This window comes from Nuphar pumila, chromosome 7, assembly GCF_984573655.1.
Source record: "Nuphar pumila chromosome 7, dmNupPumi1.hap1.1, whole genome shotgun sequence".
In the NCBI taxonomy this organism is placed as follows: Eukaryota; Viridiplantae; Streptophyta; class Magnoliopsida; order Nymphaeales; family Nymphaeaceae; genus Nuphar; species Nuphar pumila.
This window is the reverse complement of record NC_143255.1, coordinates 22,889,161-22,906,974: the sequence shown is the minus strand read 5'-3', so window position 1 is coordinate 22,906,974 and position 17,814 is coordinate 22,889,161. Positions and strand designations below refer to the sequence as shown.

Genomic DNA, 17,814 nt, shown 5'->3' with positions numbered 1-17,814 from the left:
GAACACTTGTTGAGAACCGAGTTACTTAATGGGCTCGCGACTCCTAAATTGTGGCTCAATTTGTGAAAGAGGGTAATTTTTTATGCAGCGCCGCTGCCACTGTTGACAGCCACCCATCTCAACATTTCTCGAGATGGAGGCCAAGCTCATCTCGAGAAATGCCAAGATAGGTGGCTATCAGCGGCGCTGCATATAACGTGAAAATTTTTCGGAAATTAATACTGTACGGGCTCCTTGTAAACCTTTTTCTTTTTTTGACGGTTATTATGCCACCACGACCACCCAACCACCACCATTCGTACTCGAGTTTGAGCAAAGTAAAACCATACGCATCAAGATACGAAATCCACGTGGAAGGTGTTGATTTGCCTAAGCCACGACATAGAGAGATTCTGGATTACATTTGCCACCCGAAAATCTGAAATCTGTACCAAATAAATATCTGCCTTCTTTGTGGTTCAAAGATCTGCCAAGTGTATGGCTATGACGTGCCTTCTATTTTTGTGGTAGCCAATAAAGAGATTTAGATTTTGTAGGGATACTCTCCCCTCTATAAGAATAAACCAAACCATCTCCTCCTCTCACTCACTCCCTTGCCCACACAAGAGAAGATAAGAGACTAAGAGATCAAGTATGGCAACCATGGCTCTGTCTTCACCCACCTTGGCTGGGCAGGCGGTCAAGCTCGCACCCTCGGTCTCCGAGCTGCTCGGTGAGGGCCGTGTCACCATGAGGAAGACAGTTGCCAAGCCCAAGCCAGTCTCCTCCGGCAGCCCCTGGTACGGCCCTGACCGAGTCAAGTACCTCGGCCCATTCTCCGGTGAGCCCCCCTCCTACCTCACCGGTGAATTTCCCGGCGACTATGGCTGGGACACTGCCGGGCTGTCGGCTGACCCCGAGACCTTTGCCAAGAACAGGGAGCTTGAGGTGATCCACTCCCGGTGGGCTATGTTGGGTGCACTTGGCTGCGTCTTCCCCGAGCTGCTTGCCAGGAACGGAGTCAAGTTCGGCGAGGCGGTCTGGTTCAAGGCTGGAGCTCAGATCTTCAGCGAGGGTGGGCTCGACTACTTGGGCAATCCGAGCTTGATTCATGCTCAGAGCATCTTAGCCATCTGGGCCACCCAGGTCATACTCATGGGTGCGGTCGAGGGGTACCGCATTGCCGGCGGTCCGCTCGGTGAGGTGATCGACCCTCTCTACCCTGGTGGGAGCTTCGACCCATTGGGTCTGGCCGACGACCCGGAGGCGTTCTCGGAGCTGAAGGTGAAGGAGATCAAGAACGGCAGGCTTGCCATGTTCTCCATGTTCGGGTTCTTCGTGCAAGCCATCGTTACCGGCAAGGGTCCCCTTGAGAACCTGGCCGACCACCTTGCTGACCCTGTCAACAACAACGCTTGGGCCTACGCCACCAACTTCGTCCCCGGAAAGTGAATATTTTTAGGATGATGGGAGGAGTTGTGAGTTAGCAGCCACTTCTGTAGGGTTGTGAAGGTAGTGGTGGTGGTTCTGTACATGAGCGGGAACGATCAAGAGTGGTTTTCTTAATTAGTGTAAGAGACCCTTTTCCAATTTTAAGGAAATTCATTATGCAACTCTCTTATATATATATATATATATATATATATATATATATATATATATATATATATATATATATATATATATATATATATAGTGTAGGTGCCGGAACATTACGTGTTTGTGATAAGTGTTTGATGGGTTTTTTTGCTTATTTTGGTATTTTTTTAGTAGTTCTTATCTCATAAATGTATTGGGCATGGTCAATTTACGAGGAATCCACACTTGAATCATGTGTTTTTCATAAAAAAAAATAAATGATATTTGGAGCTCATAAAAAAATGATATTAGGAGCCTCAAAAATTTACAAAGATTTTGGACTGTTGATTTTTTGGTAACTTATAAAACCCCACCCATGCGTCAAAAAATCAAGTAGATCACATCTTTGCTGTCAGAATTTAAAAATAAAATAAAATAACCTAAAAACCCCATTGAGCACGTACACTCTATTATATATATATATATATATATATATATTATGTGTGTGTGAGAGAAAGAGCTTTTGGGGTACAAACAAATCAGACATAGGCCAGATCTGGGTCCAAATCTCAAAGGGTCCAAATCTCAAATACAAACAATAATTCTATTTCAAATCCAGAGCCAAAGAGGTAGGGTTGAATTCAGATCCTATATACAAGATCTGGTATGATCCAGATCATTACAGATCTGAATCCAAATTTCAAATGCAGCCAGTAGATTTGAATTCAGATCCAAAGATATAGTGTTGAATTTGGATCTGAAATATATGTGATATTATTGGATCCAGTAAAAACAGATTAAAAAACAAGTTCTTTACATGTAAAAAAAAAATACAACTGAATCTGTTTCTTTTATCAAAGTCCGAATCAGGTGCCACCTGATCTGAATCTGATGTATCAGATCCAAATCTGATTTGAATTTACATTTAGATCTTGTTTTAAAATTCCAAAACTGAAAATAACAGATATCAGATCCGATCTATTTGAACCTCTAGGCCAGCTCATTGGCTACAATGGAACACTAAAAAAAGAGTAACCATGAAAACACCTCATCGTTGCCTACTAAATATTGAAATTAAATAACGATAATGAAGACAAATGAGAGAAGAAATCCTTGGCAGTAGCAAATTTCAAAACAATTAGCTGGGCTCTGTTTGGGAGCAGTGATGAAATCTATGGAATTGGTAAGAATGTTTTTGATATTCACCCGCTTATAACACCATCTCTCCCCCCAACGCGGCTCCCATCTTCATCTCTCCTCCCAGAACGGCGATCGAATCAATGGAGATACTTGAGATTTGGTAAATCTCCTGTCAGTTTGAATCATTGGACAATCAAAAGGAGAGGAGATCATGGAGCACCTTTCAAGGTAGGGGTGTGGGCCGGGTTTACATGAACCAAACCCTATAGGGTTGGGGTATATATGGTGACAAATAAGATAACCGGATTAAGACCTGGGTTTAGACCCGAAGGTCCGATTAGTATATGAACCCGGGTATAGTTTGTAAAATTTTATATCAGACCCAGGCTTGACTAAAGTTCCCAATAAGACCCACAATTTTGATAAAAAATATTATTTTACTGGGTATGGTCCAGTCATGCAGTTCTTATCGGTTCGGGTATGGTTTCTCTTATAACATACTTGATTATACTAAGGTCCAGATCCGATACCATACCCAAAAATCTGATTCAAGTCGGGTGCCACCTGAGTCCGAACCAAACCAGACCCGTTGACACCCCTATTTCAAGGTACTCAGTGCGATCACCAATCAATAGAGGGCGAGAAGAAACAGGGATGCGTGGCAACCGGTCATTGGGCTCGCAAGGTACTCCGCTGATCTCCATCAGAAGAGAAAACTAAAAACAAACGATCACGTCAACAGAGAGCAAATCAAGTGATCTAAACCACTTTTAGAAAAGTGATTTGGCATCCTCACCAAACGAAGCAATGGACGGTGAAGATCTTAAAGTGATTTGACAGATCACCTGATCTGCTCTAGGACAAGGAGCAGATCAGGTCACATATCATGCAACCCGGCCCACTCTCCAGTTATATATTTCATCTCCATCTTAAAACCTTTCTACCTTTCGGACTGACCTGATGGTGCAGCTTATTGGAGCATTTCCCTAATTTAGGTCTGGTTGATAAACGATTAAATGACTTTCACTAATTACAATTGAAATACACGAGAAAACATTTTCAAATGTCTTAACAAAATTGAAGGGCATTTTTGTCAATAATAATTGCTCAAACACGAATTGAAATGGTTTCCCTTCATTAATAAACAGGTCAAAATGGATTTTTTATATAAATGAATTCAGATACTCCTTCATTAGTAAACAGGTCAAAATAGATTTTTTATATAAATGAATTCAGATACTAATCTGTCTCAGATTTGGATTCCTATGTAAAATTATCAAGTGAATCCAAATCTGGTTAACAATTAGATGCTGCCATTTTTAGTGTTTACAAAAGCCAACGGATCCAACCCAAATCTGGTTGCCAGACATTCTAGTGAGGTCTTCATTAATCCATCTTTCTTGTGCATAGATAACATGTACTTAACTCAATTACACCCTTCGTGTCCCTTAATGTAATTTTCAGATTGGCACCTAATATTCAAGCATAATTTCAAAATATACTTGTGCTTTTTAAATTTTGAAAATACACCTAATCTTTGCTATGGTTATTCCTAATTGTATAGTTAACCTTGATCTACAGAAAAAACATGAAAATGTCTTCTTTTGTAGTAAAAGGCTAAACCCCCACAACGAGATCCACACCTCATTGCCTCTTCTCACAGACATGTTTGGATGGTTTTGGCATCATAACTTAGGGCTGATAAATTAGCCGAAAGAACCAAACATAAGCTTAGTTTTGTGGTGTGTCGAGCCAAGCTCGATCTCTTGATGTTTTTATTTTGTGGTGAGTAGAGTCAAGCTCGAGCTCATGATGCCAAGTTCTACCTAGCTCATTTACAACAATTAGACTAATCTAGTTTTGGTATTATATATATATTATATATGGGTGGTTCCACGATGTTACCATAACGCCATACCTTATGGTGGTACACACTTGATTTACATAGATCTTGACTCCAAATACAAAATCTAATATTTGGATCACGTTTAAATATTTTCATGTGTTAAAATTGACTGAATTATGATATTTTATGCTATTTTTAGACCACCCTTATTTTTATGAATTGTGAACCATTGACAAAAATAGGATCGTATGATGTATTAGACATGATAAAACCTTCTAACATAATAAATAAATAAAGCATGTTAAAGACATTTGTACGATTATATATATCATCATTTTATAGCTAGACCCATATAAACAAGAGTGTATACCACACAAGGTATCATGATACAAAACCACCAACTCTCTCTCTCTCTCTCTATATATATATATATATCATCAATGACGATATTTAGATTATGAATTATATTCAATTCAATAGTCTGAATTGAATTTTAAAATTCAAATCCTGAAAATCTACTTCATGAAATAAATAAATATATAAATATATATAGAATATGTCAAACAAAAATAAAATAAATGTCATGCAAAACACACTCAAGTATGAAGCAAACCATAAGATGGAAAGAAGAAAAAAACAAGTGAAGATACGAGATTTACATGGCTCTACACACACAGGCCTACTTTTACAGGTGAAAGAAAAGCAAAATATCCAGTAGCAAGAAGTGAGGAAATATAAAGGCTGATACATACCTCTCAAAACCCTAATCCCCAATACACCCAAAATTTAGTATCCAACTCTCAAAAGTTGACGGTTATATATATATATATATGAGGAAGCATCATCGGAGGGGTTTGTAGCGAGCTCCGGTTTTGGGCCTATCAGCTTAGTCACTCTCTGCTACCACCATAAATGTCATTGAAAATTTTTATTATACGGTCAACAAAATATTTTTGGATCGGGTCATGAATGGAAGAGGTACAGAATTGGACATCCGTAACAGATAAAATTGATATAAGGCCAAAATTTAAGAGATGGGATGATGCTTCGAGGGCTGCACCCTTTTGGCTAAGCGTGACTCTGGTTTGTCATTTGAGATAGAATGCCACAGTGTGAAACTTATAGGATACATCATTTGACAGATGGTCCAAACTGGGTGCGTTGCCCCACAAGGGTTACCGAAGGTGGCTTGCCATTGTGTAAGCTTAAAGGGAAAAGTAAAAAAAAAAAAAAAACGTTTTGGGTATTGGGTTAATGTTTGCTATACTTGTGCATAAGGAACCCTCAAGTAAAAAAATAATAATACTTTTAATGTTTTCTGATGCGATTTACATGTTTGGATTAGTAGAAATATATGTGCTTGAATCATGTTATTCCAACGTGCAGATTTTGCCGGGTTGAAAAAATCAATGACCTACAATGTACCAAATTTTCAACCCAAATTTGTATTTTTATGTAAAAAAAAATTAGGAACCAAGAGCCGTTTCCTACAATTTTGACCGTGCTGAGTTCCAAATACTTTCCATAGGCCCAGGATATGTATTATGCAAATTACAACTAGTAAGAAAGAATAGTAATTAAAACATACGGCAAGAATCACGGCGATGGAGCTCAACTTTTTTAGGCAGGAGTCTGGATGCAATCACATGGCACAAAATTTGTGCATTAAGCACCTTATTGCTCTCCATCAAGCCTTGAGCCCCACAACTGACAGACCCTGTCCTCAAGATGGAGGGTGATCAACTGCTTAATGTAATGCACAAATATTTGTGCAATTATATTGCACGTGATTTTTCACGGTTAAGCAAAACCTACCAGTTATACAACTATACCATAGGAATTAGAACTTGCAACGTCAAAACACAAGGTGACGTGCACTAACTGCTCCTGCCTGCCACACAAGGGGACCCCCCATTGGTACGATGCAGCTCAACTTTGGTTAAACGCGAATGGATCAGGTGATAAGGCCAAATCACCGTCATGTTGGTGTTTCGGCATCACTACCGTCCGTCGTATCCACGGCACCGTTGATTTGGGAAAGTGGCGGGCCGCACTACAATGACAAGCTATCCAAACAAACGCCGAAGGGGATTTGATTTTAAACCTCTGATTTCCAAATAGAGAAGGCACAGGCCAGAGGAAGCGAGGAGGAGGAGGTCATGCACTGCGTAGCATGCAGCAGGCTCGTCGCTGCTGCGTCAGCGGAAGCGGCCACCGACAGAAGCAGAAGCCGTCCTCCTCCTCCTCCTCCTCCTGCTGCTGCTGCCCCAGCTCTCAATTGGCGGTGGCACCAGCCGCTCGCCCTCCGCTGCGTGGCCGGTGTGCTCTCCCTCAGCCTTTTCAACACGCACTCCCTTTCCCTTGCCTTCGCCCGGGAGTCCCCTGTCCAACAGCAACAGATAGGGCTGGAACGTGAGGCTGCGGAGAGCTGCGAGGACCAGCGCCCGGCGGAATCGGCCCCGGAGCTCGTGGCGGCCTCTAACGAAGAGATCGTGGACGAAGCTTGGAACATTGTTAACGGTAGCTTCATGGATTCGGGAAGGAGCAACTGGAACCCCGAGCGATGGAGGGTAATCTCTAATCTGGCTTTCTTTCTCGTTCTGGCTTTGGGTGTCATGGGGACAATTGGGATTGTTGGTTGCGTTTATCCACTGCTTACGGGCGCGTCGCTATCAAATTCGCTCCGATTTCGCTGAATCGTCGAAGACGCCATGAAAATGGCGTGTGTGGATCGGATTATTTGCATTGATTTAATCTTTCTTTGGCTTTCAGCAAAAGAGGGAAGAGGTTCTTGCGGGCTCCATCCGCACAAGGTCTAAAGCCCATGATAAAATCAAGAGAATGCTTGCAAGCTTGGGGGACCCTTACACTCGGTTTTTGACGCCATCTGAGGTACGTGCATCCTATTCGTGTGTGATGAATGAGTCTGTAATAAAAAAAGTTATGCAAATTTTATTAATTGGGATAATGAATATTTTTTTTTTGGACATGAAATTTAGCAGAACACTGTATGCATTACAGAACTGTGTGTAGAAGACCTAAATTCCCTTGAGGAACCAAAAAACTATCAGACTGTAAAACTGGGTACACCTGGCCCGATTCATTTTGACCAGTTTATGGTCCGATCAACATATGATCAATATACGGGATCAAAGGTGTCTAATATTAACTATATACTTGTTCTTTATAAATCGGTATTTAACTGTATATCTTTGCCGTGTTTTACACTTTTAGTTAATGACTGACAATGTATAACTTCATATGTTGAGGATTTTGCGAAACATAGCATATATATATATATATATATATATATATATATATATATATATATATAGAGAGAGAGAGAGAGAGAGAGAGAGAGAGAGAGAGAGAGAGAGAGAGAGAGAGAACTGAACATATTAGCCCCATTTCTTGTTCTCCCACATAGTTTTTAAGTGTTTTATGATATATCTGAACTGTTAGATGTGTTTATGATGCAGAGCACGTCCCATACCCAACAGCCCACAGACGTGTTTTGGGTCTGGGACCGGACCCGAGACCCGGATCCGATTGAAGCTTTTAAATAAACTTCTTAGGGTTGCGTGCAGGGGGATGGAAAAATTTCAGCGCAGCCTTTTGTTTCATCCTTTTGTTTTTTTTTTCTGCTTTAGTTTTCCCTGTTATGGTTTTCTTTTCAGCCGCACGTCCTTTGCAGTTTTACTTCTATTATTCCTCTGTCACGTTCAGCTTTTTGCAGCAGCTTTCACTGTTATTCCTCTTGTTTTCTTTTTCCTAATTGTTATTGCATTCAACTATTGATTGCGTGGTTAATGAAAATAAACAGTCAGCGTGTATTTTCACGGTGACCTTCATTCTTCTCCTTCATACTGTTCATCTGGTTGTTCTATTGAAGTCTCATTAGTTGTTCGATTGACGTTCACTGAAATACAGTTCTGCACCATTTTTCCCGGTGAATCTCTTTCTTCTCCCTGCATACTGCTCGGTCGTAAAGGTCGTGCCCTCATCTGTCGGGGCGAGCGTGAAGGTCGACCCTGCATCAAAGAGGTGACGTCGATCCTGTCGCTGTGTTAACAACCCTCAACTCCGACATCCACACGACAACGACCGAGCTATCACGTGCTGGTTTGTTTCCCTGTCGCTGCATTGAAGAACATCCTTTGGGTACCCGCTATCGTGAGAATATCGTGCCCTCACTACATCAAATGGTATCAGAGCCCAACCCCTCCTCCTTCGTCAACGACATGACGCAAGAAGCGAGGAACGATCCTATGAGTGGAAAGGCGCGAGAGGAGATCATGAAGCGGCTACTCAACAAGTTGACGGAGATGCAGGAAGATATGCTATGCGTAGAAAAGGAGGTAGTCGGTCTGTCGAAGCGCATGGATGGGGTCAAAGCACGAATGAATGCGCTTGAATCCAAGGTGGATGCGCACGCACTGCAATTGAATCAGTTAGGCGCGTGCATGATTAACCCTGTTGGTACTACCGTCATCGATCCAGCCCCCGATGACGCTCCAACACACGGCGCGATGAGAAGGCGTTGAGGAAACCTTGCACAGGGATGCAGGTTGCGGCAGTTCTCCCCATCTGGTACCTTCCTTCCATCTCGAATCAATGACCCCGGGTCGCCCATGTCCGGCTACTCTCCAACCGAACCGCCAAGGGACGCAACAGGTCCCGATGATTGCGTCGCAGGTCGGGCCTGAGTTGCAGGAACACAACGTTACGCTGGGTCCTATCCCAGGCCTGGGCTCGTGGCCTCGCACCATGGGGATCTCGCCATAGTGTGGGTTGGACCTGCGGGGCCCCGGCATCCCAATGGGCCTTGCTGGGGACTCGGGTACCTCTGTCCAACTCTGGAAGGCAGTAACCTTCCCCCTTGAACTTGTGCGTGGGAGCCATAAGTCGGCACACCCACGAGTGGTAGCAGGGGGACTCGGGTGGATGGGTCTGGATGCAATTATGGTTGTTAATGTTCATCTTGGCGGCATTCAAGAAATCTCTTTAGTATTGAATCAAGCTTCATTACAGCGTGGCATGTTCAGGGCTGTGTATATCAGAAGTTATAAATCTGAAGTTGATGTTGTGAAGGAGACAGGGGAGCGTTGCAAAATGAAAGGGGCGGTAGATTTTGAAAAAAATGCTCCGTGGGTATGGTAGGGTGGTCAGCTTTGATGATGATGGATTCCCATTTATTGGTGCCAACTTGCAAGCTGGAGATGTGGTCATTGGTAAGTTTGTAGAGTCAGGAGCAGATCACAATTTTAAATGGAAGTGCCTATCTTCGATGTGCCTGATCTATATGCTTACTGTGAAGAAGATCAGTCGTCGGAGTCGACGTCTTCCCAACCCGGGGAGAATGATGCAGAGCACGTTGCATACCCAACAACCCACAGACGTGTTTCGGGTCTGGGACTGGACCCGAGACCCGGATCCAGTTGAAGCCTTTAAATAAACTTCTTAGGGTTGCGTGCAGGGGGATGAAAAAATTTCAGCGCAGCCTTTTGTTTCAGCCTTTTATTTTTTTTCTGCTTTACTTTTCCCTGTTATGGTTTTCTTTTCAGCCGCACGTCCTTTGCAATTTTACTTCTATTAGTCCTCTGTCACGTTCAGCTTTTTGCAACAACTTTCACTGTTATTCCTCTTGTTTTTTTTTCCTAATTGTTATTGCATTCAACTATTGATTGCTTGGTTAATGAAAATAAACAGTCAGCGTGTATTTTCACGGTGACCTTCGTTCTTCTCCTTCGGACTGTTCATCTAGTTGTTTAATTAAAGTCTCATTAGTTGTTCGATTGACGTTCACTGAAATACAGTTCTGCACCGTTTTTCTCGGTGAATCTCTTTCTTCTCCCTGCATACTGCTCGGTCGTAAAGGTTGTGCTCTCATCTGTCGAGGCCAGCGTGAAGGTTGACCATGCATCAAAGAGGTGATGCCGGTCCTGTCGCTGTGTTAACAACCCTCAGCTCTGACATCCACACGACAACGTCCGAGCTATCACGTGCTGGTTTGTTTCCCTGTCGCTGCATCGAAGAGCATCCTTTGGGTACCCGTTATCGTGAGAATATCGTGAATATCGTGCCCTCACTGCATCAGTTTAGCATGCTAGATTTAGTGAAAATTGATTCTTAGATCATGTTTGTTCTTCGAAAAAACATGTTTTTATGAGCCAAAAAAACTGGTACCTTCGTACCATTGATTTTGGATTACTGAAAAAACCTGTATAAAGGTTAGACTCCGGTGATCCAAAAGACTGTTCCCACTAAACAAAACCTATAGGTCACATCTATGGTGTTAGATGTGAGAAAAAATACCAAGAAGCTGTGATTTTGAAAGGGCAGAACGAAAAAGTGGGCAGAACTAGTGCATTACTCACATATATATATAGTGATGCGTAGCTGTACAACCCTTAGGTGCACAACTACGAGTGAAATGTTGTGATGGACGCTCTGTGAAAGTATCTCCAACAAGATACTACGAACAATATTACAATATTCTTCGAAATAAATGCGTATACAAATGCCCAACAAGAACACTTGAAACACTTGTGCACACAATGCACAACATAAACTCATAAATGCACAAATACAAACCCAAAAGTCATAAGTTCCACTAACACAAGCTTGAGCTATAATCCCAAAGCCTTAAGGAATACACAAGGGGAGAGCCCTTTTAAATAGAGGAGGTGGAGTCCTTGGAGAGGCTCCACCTCTAGCCGTTGGAGCCCCTCCAAGGTGCTTTTCACCTTTTATAAAAATCAGCAAAAAAGAAAAAAGAAAAAGAATAAAAGGAAATTACAAAAACATATTCTAAAAAGAATATGTTGTAAAAAGACTAAACTACCCCTACGGCTAAACAGTTAGAAATATATATTTTATATATATAATAAGTAGATACATATACATATATATTAATATATGTATATGTATTACTTTATATATATATATAAAATATATATATATATATATATATATTACATTACATGATTAGATTACATAATTTAACACGCTAAACATCTTTTTCGCGCAAAAAACATTGTTCAATGTCAAAATCGTGCAAAAAGATCTTTAGCGGTGGTTTTTGACTGCCGCTAAAGGTCCATTTTTCCGCTGGGACCTTTAGTGGCGGTCGAAAACTACCTTTAAAGGTCCTTTTTTGCACGATTTTGATGTTGAACAACATTTTTTGCCCGGAAAAGACGTTGAGCGTCCATCACTTGCGCGATGAACTCAACAACATTCCTCTCATAGTTGCGCACCTAAGGGTTGTGCAACTACCACTCTCTCTCTCTCTCTCTCTCTCTCTATATATATATATATATATATATATATAACAAGTTTTTGGTGCAATATGGATCGTTGAATTTTGCTGACCTAAAAAAACATCTAAACATGAAAAATGTTTATAAACTAAATATATGTTTTCTACTAAGTAAATTATAGAGATCACATCTATGCAAATGTGTTTTTTAAAGGGGTCTAGGATGGTCTGGAAGCTACACATTTCTCATATATATATATATATATATATATAGAGAGAGAGAGAGAGAGAGAGAGAGAGACTAGAATATGAGAGCGGAAAATATGAGTACTGTGTGAACCACGATTTTCATGGATTTTTTTGTTATTTTCTCTTGAATCTAACCATACGGATGTGATCTACACACTTGGTTGTATAAGGACTGGCTCTTGAATAATCCAATTATGATGCATAAACAAGATTTTTTAAGGCTTTAAAATCAACGACTCATAATCTTCATGAATGAATAGCATCCAAAATTTGTATTTTTTTTTTGTAAAAATACACGATCCAACAGATGATTCATAGCAAATTCACCATGCCAAACACATCTACATGGTTGGATAACTTGGATTTGCAAAAGAAGTGATGGAAATGCCCAATTCACATGGTAGTTCTTATATTCTAGTAACTATATACATATAAGAACTGAAAATATTAGGCCTCTTTTTCCTTTTTGCCCTGTTAGGCCCCATAGTTTGAAGTGTTTTATGATAGATCTGAACCGTTAGATGTGTTTAGCATGCTCGATTTATGGGAATCGACTCTTGGATTATGTTTTTTCGACAAAAAAAATGTATTTTTATGAGCAAAAAAATTGGTGCCTTCATGACCATTGATTGGATTACGAACTTGTAATCTTTTAGGAGAAATTTAAATGCTTTGCAATCAATCATTTTTCAGGATTTAAAATGGTAGTTTAGCGAAAAATGGTGTTTAAAAATAACAAGTCAACAGACCTTAGGCACATTACAAGCAAACTTTCCTTTACACAATAGATTTGTATTTTCATATAAGCATTGAAATCTCATAGATTAAAAACAAAGTTTTTGATAATTAAAGTTTATATGAAAGAAGAATTTCAAAAAAAAACCTTATGCAAAATTACAAAAACGTGCTCAGGAGGGAAACATCAGAGAAAGAGTGAGATCTTGATATCATCAAATCATCGCGTCATCGCATCTACCCCTTGTTGCTCTGGCCAAAGCTTCTCGAACATCTACCCTCTTGATGTTGATCAGGAACTGTTACTCGACAAGATCATCTGGCTGACCAGCTGGTTCAGGCAATCCCATGATGTCACTGAATTCATCTCTCCCCATGGAAACCAAAATGTGTAGGTACGTGGATTCCACCGCTCTGCCATAGCCTGAATCAGACTTCCGTTGATGATTCGCTTGCCCACTGCCGATGCCATCTTCAATCCACAGTCATCCAAGTGGTCTGGGAACATACGCGAGAAGGTGGCGAACCAAGAATAATACCACCGAGGGAAAAATGAATGAGTCTGGATTTAAGTATGGTTTGGTAGGACCATATTGAGGAGAATTATTCATGCTCGCTTAGACTTAGGTCTGAAATACAACTCTCCTTAATTCTAGGGATTGAATGCAAAACAATATATGCAAGTGTATGCTTCTCTTCATTTAAATTCTATCTCTTTAGGACTTGCATTAGAACTATCTGGTTTATTGCATATTGAGCATGTTTTTGAAAACATCCCTACCTATGTTGTCCCGGTCTTCACGTTGTTGGGCTGTCTCACTCAACCATAGTTCGGGAGAGAGCCTCACAACTGGACCACTTATTCGGGTTAGCGCCCCCCTACCACGTACCTAAGGGCCATAGTCCGAGGTATATCGATAGGTGCTCAAGGATGTTGGGAAACCATTACCTTAGAACCGGAGAAATATTTTTACGCCACGTACTTCGAGCTTTGGCTTGAGTATATCGGCGTACCTTGATTGAAATAAGATGATCTGAGCCATAGAGTTAGGATTAAGGTCCTACAAGCCATTTCAAATATTCATTTAGAGTCAGCCTTTAGGGAGTGCTGTTTGCGTATCCTTGTTTGTGCAGTTGTGGTTATGCGATGTTTCTTGTATTCTCCTGTATATATCAAACCTTTTTCAAACCCTGGGTATATTATTCAAAATCTCTCTTTATTTTCAAAAGACCCAGGCATATTTTTCCTCTATTTACATTCCTTTTTATATCAAATTTCCTTCAAAACCCTGAAAAATTCTTTTAAAATTTTCTTAATCTTTTAAAAAATTTACAGGTTTGTATATATTCTTCAAAAGTCTATCTAATTCTCTTCATTCTTCTTTGCCCTAGTATCATTCCAAATGACGTCCAATTCCCTCGATGCTGCCTTTTCTCAGGATCATGTCTTCTATCAGATAAAGGATGGATCCCCAGATCATCGGACTATCCAGACTCATTCATTTTTCCCTAGGTGGTATTATTCTTGGTTCGCCACCTTCTCGCGTATGTTCCCAGACCACTTGGATGATTGTGGATTGGAGATGACATCGGCAGTGGGCAAGCGAACCATCAACGGAAGTCTGATTCAAGCTATGACAGAGCGGTGAAATCCACGTACCTATACATTTTGGTTTCCATGGAGAGAGATGACTCTACTGATGAATGAATTCAGTGACATCATGGGATTGCCCGAACCAGCTGGTCAGCCAGATGATCCTGTCGAGCAACAGTTCCTGATCAACATCAAGGGGGTAGATGTTCGAGAAGCTCTGGCCAGAGCAACAGGGAAACATAAAGTTATATATATGTATATAGAATATATATATAGTAAAGCATAAGCATGCACACATTGCAGCGCGACGACAAAGTAAATGACATAAAGCAAGGCTCGATGTGCGAAACCACACATCGAACTAAATAAATTATGTAAGCGATGCACGACGTACGAAACCGTACATCGGCTAAATAAATTGCGTAAGCAATGTACGAAACCGTATGTGGGCTAAATAAATTGCGTAAGCAGTAGCCTGTGCACATTATACCGGGCGGCATAGTAAATGACATAATTTAAATGGATAAGAATATGCAAAACTGCGTCCTTGAGTTAAAAGCATATATATATATATATATAAGTTAGAAGTATTTCGTCATTTGTCCTCGTATGCAACTTTTCTCTACCTTTGAGATGGTCTGACTCGTTGACGATTCCGAGTATAGGTTCTTAAAGGCTTGTGCCTTGGTAAGCGTGTCTCGTTCATTGTACCGAATGGTGCACTAAAAAAATGATTTTTATTGCGTTGCATAAAGAATTATATTAGAACCTTATCGAGACGATGATTGCGTTGCAGGGGTCAAACCTGAACCCGGTTCTAGCCGACCGGACCGAACCAGGCTCGGTGCTAGCCGAGCCCAGCCTGGCGACACCTAACCAGGCAGGACAGATCGGTGGCTCAACTGAGCCGAGCTGAGCCCATCCCAAGCCCCAGGGTGCACCCTGACTTGGGGCACCCTGGCGGAAACTGAACCCAGGCTAACACAACGGTATCCTTGATGCTGCTGCTGTTGTCGCAGTCTGAGGCAGCGATCAGAGGGGTGGGTGTCGGGTGAAGCTGGCTCGGTCCTTTCACCCGGCCAACCCAGCGAGAAAGAGAGAGGCAGACAAGGGGTGGGTTTGCCTGACCCCTGTTGTCTTTTCAGAAATAGGAGGCAGGTGCCTGGCCTTCATTTTGTCCGAGGGGCAGGAGGGAGAGGCATCAATTCCAACCTCCTGCTGCCCCTTCTCGGAGAAATGACAGCAGCCAGTGGCTGCTGCCGGTTTCGCCTGAGAGGAGGAAGGAGAGGGTGTGAGAGAGGGTGCTTGGCACCCTCTCTCCTAGTTGGATTGTTGACCAGAGAAGAACAACAGGGTGAGGGGTGGGCTGCGGCTTCAACTGACCCACTTGTCTTTAAGAAAAAAAAAACAGAAGAGGGGAGGGTGCTCGACGCCCTCCCTCCTACCGAGCGATCGCCACCAGCAGTGGTGGCTCTGGTCTGCCGACAATACAGGGAAGAAGAAAGGAAGAGAATAGGGTGCTCAGCACCCTCCCTCATGGCGAGCTAGCACCGCAGGTGGATCTGATCTGCCAGCAAAAACAATGAAGAGGGAGGGCGGCACCCGAGTGGTGTCATCACCTTTAAAAGAAAAAAAAAGAAGGGGAACAGCGGCACCTGAGTGGTGCCGCTACTTCCGATAGTGTGGCATCACTGAGCGGTGCCGCCACCACTGAGAAAAACAGGGAAACAAGGGGGCGGGGGGGGAGAGAGAGTTTGGCTGGCTCCTAGCAGGGGCGTAGCTAGGATTCATGTGAGGGGGGGGGGGCAAACAGGGGTGTAGCCAAAAAAATTTATTTGTGCGATAGTCGGGGGTTTGGGGGCAACGCCCCCGAATTTTTTTTTTTGAGATAAAATAAAAAATGGCTATAATTATTAATAAAAATCTATTTCATATGGACAAATCAAACTATTTGCTGCAGTCAGGGCTGGGATAGGATTGGGCTGGGCTACAAAAATGGATAAAAATCTATTTCATATGGAATCAGGGCTGGGCTTTTAAAAAAAAAAAAATTTAACTGTTTCGGGAGGCCGGACTGGGCTACAGCCCAGTCCTGCCCCCCCCCCCCCCCCCCCCCCCCAGCTACGCCTTTGGCTCCTAGAGGTGTCCAGGCAACCCAGCTGGTGGCTCGACTCAGCAAAGGGAAACCGAGAGGGAGAAGAACAAATATATATATATATATATATATATATATATATATATATATATATATATATATATATATATATATATATATATATATATATATATATATATATATATATATATATATATATATATATATATATAGAGAGAGAGAGAGAGAGAGAGAGAGAGAGAGAGAGAGAGAGAGAGAGACGAAGTCGGGGCTGGTTGCGCTGTCAAGAGGAAGAGGAAGACGAGGGTGGAGAGGTTCGGGGAACTCCGGTGAGCAGAGATCCTGGCGGAGGGTCGGGGAACTCTGGCGAGTGCCTCGGGGTGAGCAGGGAAGGCATTGGGGGTTTCAGCATTTTTTTAAAAAGAAAACCCCCCTGTGGGGGGTTTAAATAGAACACGGGGGGGGGGGGGTTGGTGGGGCTCTGCGACCCGGATCCAGGTTGGATCCAACCTTGATCCAAAACCTTTCTTTTTTGTAAAAGTATGGGTCTTACAGGTTCCCACTAAACAAAATCTATAGATCACATCTATGGTGTTAAATGTGAGAAAAAAAAAACCCAAAACAATGACTTTTGAAGGGGTCTAACTGGGCAAAACGAGAAAATGGGGCAGAAGGAGCACATTATATATATATATATGTGTGTGTGTGTGTGTGTGTGTGTTGGCCGTGGCCCTGTACCAATCTTTTTTGAAATTTTTATATTGTATCCTTTATACTCATCTCATACCCCATATCTGCACTCGTACCTATGTGATATAGCATGTAAAGGACTAAGAACAATGTGCACTTGTACCGACTAACACACTAATAATATACACTATAATAACATGTAATTCCTGGTCTATTGTTTCTTTCCAGGCATCTTGATGTACCAAATGTCATCCTTTACTAATTCAAAAGGACCACCTGTCCACTGTACAAACAGTGGATACTTGCATATGGGTGTGAACTATGTAGTCAAAAGCCTCGACTAGGCACCAACTAGTCCACTTAGTCGGTCTAGACATAAGTAAAACGCCTAGGCTTTGCAATTCCTAGGTGGGTACCTTAAAAGGTACCGATTTTGCCGACTAGGCACCGATTAAGGCACCTAGTCGGCAACTAAACTGCCTCTGCCTAGGTACGAGAGAAGTTTAGTCATTTATTATTCTTATATATTTTGTTTTTTTTGTATATATAATTATATATGTGTGTGTGTTTGTGTGATTTGTTTTGTGAAATCATGAAAACATGCTTAGTTATTATATTTATATATA

General features: G+C 41.7%; 2 protein-coding genes across 2 annotated transcripts in view; both read left to right on the top strand.

Annotated features, from left to right (window-relative positions):
* Nucleotides 1-472: 472 nt before the first annotated feature.
* On the top strand, nucleotides 473-1,592 carry LOC149831513 (chlorophyll a-b binding protein, chloroplastic). The gene has a single exon (XM_090013927.1). The coding sequence runs from the start codon at nucleotides 634-636 to the stop codon at nucleotides 1,429-1,431; it is 798 nt and encodes a 265-aa protein (XP_089870053.1). The 5' UTR covers nucleotides 473-633; the 3' UTR covers nucleotides 1,432-1,592.
* A 5,077-nt stretch (nucleotides 1,593-6,669) lies between these two features.
* Nucleotides 6,670-17,814, top strand: part of LOC149831512 (Peptidase S41 family protein) — a 59,476-nt gene continuing 48,331 nt past the window's right edge. Inside the window, exons 1-2 of the mRNA XM_090013926.1 lie at nucleotides 6,670-7,113; nucleotides 7,316-7,435. Coding sequence (XP_089870052.1) covers nucleotides 6,703-7,113; nucleotides 7,316-7,435 — 531 coding nt within the window. The 5' untranslated portion in view covers nucleotides 6,670-6,702. The remainder of the gene's footprint in view (nucleotides 7,114-7,315; nucleotides 7,436-17,814) is intronic.